General features: G+C 35.4%; 1 protein-coding gene across 1 annotated transcript in view; it reads right to left on the bottom strand.

Moving 5' to 3' along the window:
- Positions 1–3,535: 3,535 nt before the first annotated feature.
- Positions 3,536–7,371, bottom strand: part of LOC133326431 (triple functional domain protein-like) — a 40,326-nt gene continuing 36,490 nt past the window's right edge. The window contains exons 5-7 of the mRNA XM_061535083.1: positions 4,304–4,408; positions 4,097–4,231; positions 3,536–4,033 (exon numbers count right to left, since the gene is read on the bottom strand). Of these exons, the coding sequence (XP_061391067.1) occupies positions 3,536–4,033; positions 4,097–4,231; positions 4,304–4,408 (738 nt within the window). The remainder of the gene's footprint in view (positions 4,034–4,096; positions 4,232–4,303; positions 4,409–7,371) is intronic.

Raw genomic sequence — 7,371 nt, 5'->3', positions numbered from 1 at the left:
TGAAGGAGGTTGACAGGAGGGTATCTATGACAATCAAGTCCGTGATTTCTTTCTATACAGATAATTGCAAATTATTTAAAGCGGGACTCAATAGGCAAAGAAACACACAAAATAACCAATTTTTGGAAACAGGAAGGAGAGAACGTATTACACTCCGGACCGTAAAAAAAATATCTACATATAATTTGTGTTCGGCTAAAATCCTTGTCCGAAAAAATAAGCCGGGACTAGTTGACTCTTAAGCAGAAATATTCAGCATTCATATGAGCCTAACCGTTAAATTAAAATCGGTACTAAAGTTGGGTATATTATCTGAAAATCCCGTTTTCCGGATTCGCCATTCGGATTTATTTCCCGCTTTCAAATCCATTTGGCGTCTTTAGCATATATATATTAAATACTTCAAATGCGACGGTTTTTGATAATGTACAATTTTGTAGAAATTTATTAGTCTTTGCAGATATAAGATTTTTGAGCAAGGTTCGGGTTAAAGAGGAAATGGATGATGAAAAAATGCGAATATCGATTTATTGTCATTGCTCTTGAGCGATATTTTATATAATATTTGGAGCTAAAAAATGGATACCCTTCTCCCAGTGGTGTCCATTCAAATCTCCTTAAATTGATCGGAAACGTAATATGAAAATTACTTCTGGAAAGACATTTTTTATTCACCACTTCGGTATGAAATTCTGCTAAAAACTTCAAATTATCGAAAAATACACGAAAATTGTTGGGGTTTTTGAACCTATTCTTCAACCGAATTGGATGCAATTTTGTATTAATATTTTCAGGTTAGCCCCCATATAACGTATAAAAAACAAAATTTATTTTTCTTCGGACTGTATAATGAATTCATGATATCAAGCTGTATAAATTTTGTTGAGCAAAATAAAAAATCGGTTAAAAATGGATGACACACCCATTTTGTATTTTAACTTCTTACTTCCTTATTGAGAAATATACTAAAATAAGTGAAATATGCATTTTTATATAAAAATTAACAAAGTGACCCAAAAAAACCAAAGGAATTTTCGTGGTCCAGGGACCCCAACTAAAACCCCCGGATTTTTTTTTTGTGTCACAGTGTTATTAATAGTGACCCATGTCGGTGTTTTAGGAATTTTGACGCGTTTTTCAACTGAATTGGCTGTAATTTGGAAATTTGTATTTTCGTTGGCTGTCAAATCTCACTACTAAAAATGTTTAATATCGTTACCGTATCGGTGTAGCATTTTTTAACGGTAGCTCCTCTATTAGGTATTTTGAGAATTTAAATACTATGTTCCTCACGACTTTTCTGTATGTGCAATGTCCTATCATAACACGAGGAGCTCCCATTTGTTTCATATATTTTGAATTCTCCAGATTCATTCTCCATTCGTTCACAACCTATTAACCAGTAAGGAAAGTAGTCAAGTCGGACGAGGCCGACTATATGATACCCTTCACCCTTTTGGGTATATCCAACAGAATATACCAAATTATGTGCAAATCGAAAGATATATAGGGACTTTGGTGCACTATTTACCTAAAATCGAAGGAAATATATATGGGAGCTATATCTAAATCTGAACCGATTTTCATGAAACTTGGCAGACATCACATCAGGCTCAATTAAGTACGTTATGCCAAATTTCGTGCAAATCGAAAGATATATAGGGACTTTGCTGCACCATTTGCATAAAATCGGACGAAAATATATATGGGAGTTATATCTAAATCTGAACCGATTTTTCCCAATTTCAATAGGGTTCGTCCTTGGGCCAAATAAGTGACCTGTGCCAAATTTCATCCAATTCGGTTCATAAATGCGACCTGTACTTTGTTTACAATTAACATGGACAGACAGACGGACGGACGGACGGACATGCATAAATCGACTTAGAAAGTGATTCTATGCATATTCTCAAAAGGAACCATGTGTCTATCTCGTTTCCTTTTGCCTGTTACAAACATATGCACAAAGACATAATACCCTGTACCACTGTGTGGTGAAGGGTATAAAAACTGAAGTAGCTATTTTTCGAAACTGATACCATTCCTAAGGCCAGGTGCACTAAATTTATTCCAATTTAGTACACCAACCAAGCTATAGCGATTCCCTCATCTATGTTTAAGATTCAAGCTAAACTACTAAATGTACCCATTTTTCGTTATCTTTATTACAAATAACAGCACACGCCAATAAAATTTTCACCAATTCTGTTCTATTAATTCGTAATGTACTAAATACTTTTCCTACACCTTTAGCACGAATCTCTAAAATCGCCTTCCTACTATAAGCGTACCCTCAAAACAGTACACCGCATACAATCTTCGACATTTATTCCAATACCAATGGTAGCTGCTTTAGTGCAATTCATACACATTGAGTACGAGTTTCTGCATATCGTTTGGGCTTTAAGATCATATATCTTTCATGGACCTATATTGTAATTTATCCGTAAGGGGGATATTAATTCTCTGATAAAATGAAATAGCAAATTACAAACACAATGTTGGAAAATGCGACTAAGACTTTAAACATATAAAATATGGGACAGGACTTTAATGTGGATGCTATGCCAAAACATGGACCTATAGAACTGTTTTTGTTCAGAAGTTTTTCTTTTTTAAAACTTCATGTGAAACACATTAATGTGTCTAGGACCACAAAACCTTTCTATGGGGGCTATGTCAAAACACGGGCCTATATCGATGTTTCACATTGCAGTTAATACCTTCAAAATACCGAAAATGAGGTTTTTTCACAACGAAGGTCGACATAGATCACACATTGAAAACTCTTTGCCAAGAGGTCTTTAATCCTCTGAAACCCCGAAATTTGCAAAGAATGGGACTCTAATAAGGATGGGCTAAGTCTGAACATGGTTCTTTATTGAATTGGACTAAAACCACGCGGCACAGAGCGTGGACCAAATGGTGAGCCACGGATATGGCTAAACCGTCCCTTATTCTGATACTTTTTGGGTCTTTGATGCAAATTATGAGATATTTGAAATGAAATGACAAATTAAAAAAACCCTCCGTAAGATGGATGTTAGAAACATGCGCAACTTTCGCGATTAGTCCCAATAAAATATAATACACACTAAGAGCCTCAAGATATTAACCCTATTCGAAATTGTGCACTGATGCGCCTGACAACAAAGTACTCTTCTTATCACCCTGCAAGTGTCGTAGTTTTCGATACTCTGTAGGTTAAAAAATAATTTTGAATTTGTATTATATAGAAAAGCTCCTGTAACATAAGGCCTTCGATTAGACACTGCTTAAATTCCGATGCTAACATCCCTGTCCACTGTAATGTAAGAAAAAAACTAAATCTCTGACAACAGCCATGGTTAACAAACCGTAAAAAATATAATCTTACACAAACACCTACCCTCCAATCAATTACCAAAATAACTCAATTTCTTCTAGTTGTTGTTGTTCTCCTTACACAATAAGTAGTATATTTAATTTCAAAATAATTTAATATAAATTTAAAACACATAAAAAAGAAAAACTAAAAAATAAAAAAAAACTCTTCTTAATACAAATAATGCCAAATTAACCAAATGGCAAAAACGGCACCCAATACCAAATCCATTGGTAGCGAGAATTTCCCCCGTTGGGATTCTTCGATGCGGGCATTTTCGAATATTTTACGGGCACAACGTAGCCATTGTGTTACCGAAATGGCTTCAGGGGCAGAGAATTCATATTCCTCTTTAATGGAATTATCACGGGAACTTTTACCACTACCGCTACTACTACTGCCCGTGGATGGTGTCGGACTACCACCATTAGAGCCAGCTCCATGGGTAGATTTCATTAAGAGTGATACACTTTTTGAAGAATTCAATTTAAGCTCTATACTACCCCAGGAGTAGTGATTGCGATAGGCAAGGCGACGTTTGCGTATCTCGACACAAAGTAAAAACTGATCGAAAAGGAATACTTTGGCTTTGAACTTTTTGCGTGATCGACAACTGTACGCTTCGAATTCGGTGGAGCGGCGGAAGGCACCAAAGTGGCCGATTGTGAGCTGTAAATAAAAAATATTAATTTACGAAAAATAAATTGAATGTATTTAACATTTTTCTCTTACCTCAGATGGCAATTCCTCTATGTTGAGAACTTCTTCGGATTGATTCACTACTTCAAGTAGCCGGCGCATGCGTGTCTCCAATTTACACACTGAAACCAATACTGGTTTACAATTTATACCACTTTTATAGAATTCCTGGAACAAGGGAGGATGAGTTGGAATTAGTAAACATTTAATTGAAAAGGTATGTGTGTGTGTTCTACTCACCGATATAAATTGTGATAGTAGTAGCGGATATCTAGTCAGTCTTTGTATGGGTTGTACCAGAAAACTATCAATGCCCAGCCGATCATTGATTTCATTTTGATAGTTCTGTAAAAGAAAATGAGAACAACAACAATCAAAAATCAATGTATAAAAGAAATTGAAAGTATCGGAGACGTCCCCCGTGTATAGATGACACTCAAAATGTCTTCAGGGTATGGAAGACCCTCAAACGGTTATTAATGTAATGATAACCTTCAGAAGGTCTTCTATTTAAAGAAGAGCCGTGCAAGGTTTTATACCTTAGAAGTATTTCTATGTAAAGAAGAGCTTCAGATGGTCTACAAACCCTCAAAAAATCTTATTTGTATGGGAGGCCGTCAGAAGTTGTTCTATGTATATACGGACCTCAGATATATGATACCATCAGAATGTCATCCATAATATGTTTCATATATAGCAAATTCGAGATAGGGGTTCCCTTGTGTAAAAGGCCCACAAAACACCTTCTATGTTTAGAAGTCTTCTTCTCAGCGTTCTATGTATAGAATACCTCTTGCGGCGGATCTGACAAAAATCATGGGTGTAATCTATTCATTTTCAGTTTGGAAGTCTGAAGTAATATGCAATACCAACTTGCATACACTTCGGTTGAAAAATTAGCCTATGCCCTATGTTATATCCAAACGTTGACCACTATTGAAAAATATTCATCATCAATATGTCTTCTAGCGATAGAAGACCATCCGAATGACTCCCAGACATATTTCGATTTTATATATAAAGAAAATATACACAGGGTGTTCAGGGCAAGATATGTAGAAGACCCACAGAAGGCTTCTATACAGCGAAGAGAGCATAATCTGCAATTTCAACATATCTGTTGAAAATGAGGCTGCGACCCTCAAAATATATAAAATGAGGTCGGGGCCGTTATACATTACAGCCACATTAGCTGGAGAATGCAGCTGGGTTCTTTAAAAGATATTGACCTTTATAGAGGAGATTTGTCAAAATATGGACTTATATTGATATTTTTCTTATCCTTTTGACAATGACAACTAAAATTTACGGCCCTTTATATGGATGTGTAACCGAATTGAAACCTATATTGAAGATCTTGGACCTAGGAGTATGTAAATGCTCTGAGAACCGTAAATTCCATATTACGACCACGTTTTTTATAAACTGCGGCCAGAATGTTAAAAATATTTCAAATCGTGCAGATCTGTGGCCATTAATGTGATCTATATTTAAAATGACAGGGGGTATTTTGTCCACTTTAAACCCCTACTGCTAAATTACAGACTGTTTTATCCTCATAGAAACCCAAATACCAATTATGGACATTTCGTTTGTAAAATCTGTAGAACCGTTTAATATACCAAAATTAAACAGTCTCGTATATATTAATTACGTCTAGACAAAAACCCGTATAGAATTTTTTCCTTGATGCCAAATACCTAATTACAGGCACTACGGCTGAAAAATAGTTCTTGTACCTTCAAAATATTTGAAAAGGAGTGGGACTCTTATAAGGACCAGCTAAGTCTGAACATGTACCTATTTTGGAAATTTTCTTCCAGGGAATATTTTATCCTTGGACATACCTCATATGCCAAATTAGAACAACTTCGGCTGTAAAATGCACCTTTAACCTTCCAAGTACTTAAAATGGGGACTATGACAAAACTTGGACCTATATTGAAATTAGTTTGCCTTGAGTAATTTTATCCTCAAAAAACAGTAATGCGATCTTATAGCCAAGGTTTATCTTCTAAAGAGCTAAAATGTCTAATTACAGCCACCTAGGTTGAAATATACTGCTGGACTTTCAAAATATTTGAAAAGAAGTGGTGCGGGCTACATTTAAACATACGCTCGTATGCTGTGAATTTCGGGAGGTATTTTATATTATGACCACATCAATTTCAGTTATGTGAAATTATAAAAACATCTGTTGGAAAATGCGATTAAAACCCTTGAACTGGATGAAATGTTAATAATAATCTCCTTAGAATCCGAAGTTCCCAATTTCATTGAATACAGCTGTTAAGATCTTCGAAATACCAAAGTGGGCGGGGCTATGACCACAGATAGACAATTTATTTGTACTACACTTTGAGAATCCGAAATGTCACTTTGGTTGGAAATACTACTATAACCTCTCCCCCTATCGTGGGACTTTAAAAAAAAACGATGAGGTCAAGCATAACATTAACATTTTTCAGGAAGGAAAATGTGAATCATCTCAGGATCCTAAATGTAAACAGTGATTTCGTTTGAAAATTCGGTTCCGACCTCGTAAATAACTAACATTTGCCCAGCACGTATCTGGCGCTGTCAAAATATGATATGACATGAATCGATATGATAATATACTAGGAAACGATATTTTAACCTCTGAGTGCAATAGAGGTCGAATTACTGGTACATCTTATGGAAAATGGACCATAAACCTGTAAAATACCAACAATGGTATGGGTTTCGTTATATGGAACCATTTCCAAAAGTGAACTGATCTATTCCTTTTTTTAAAAAATCCAAACTGTCTTGAGATTTCAACAGCCAGATGGAAGTAGAAGACGCAGTGGTCAATGGAATTATCTTTTTATGCCCATAACCACATTGTGGTTCAATGTGGTGATGGGTGGAATGTTTGTAACATCCGGAAGGAAATGAGATGGACCCATGTTTTTTTTTTTGTGTTTGTCCGTCCGTTCATTTATATTTGTGAGCAAAGTGCAAATCGCAAGGACGAACCCTATTGAAATCGAAGAAAATCGGTTCAGATTATATATATCTTCCATGCTATGTCTTTGCTATCTACATATATACCATGGAATATTTCTGGATTTAATATAAATTTTTGTTATGGCAATGGAGTTAACTTCCGATTTTTCCAAATATAAACTTTAAATGATTAAATTTTTAATCTTCCCATTGATAGCCATTTTGGACCGAGAGAACTGTCCTGAAATGATAACGTTAACAAGTTGCTCTTTTAACAGTGATCTGTAGCATTAACAGCGCTGTGTTAAGATCACAGATGTATATACAACTTATCCCAT

Source organism: Musca vetustissima, unplaced genomic scaffold (assembly GCF_032173495.1).
Source record: "Musca vetustissima isolate MV318-11 ecotype Yass unplaced genomic scaffold, APGP_CSIRO_Mvet_v1 utg1615, whole genome shotgun sequence".
Lineage (NCBI taxonomy): Eukaryota > Metazoa > Arthropoda > Insecta > Diptera > Muscidae > Musca > Musca vetustissima.
Note: the sequence above shows the minus strand (reverse complement) of the source record. Positions and strands in the feature narration are given on the sequence as shown.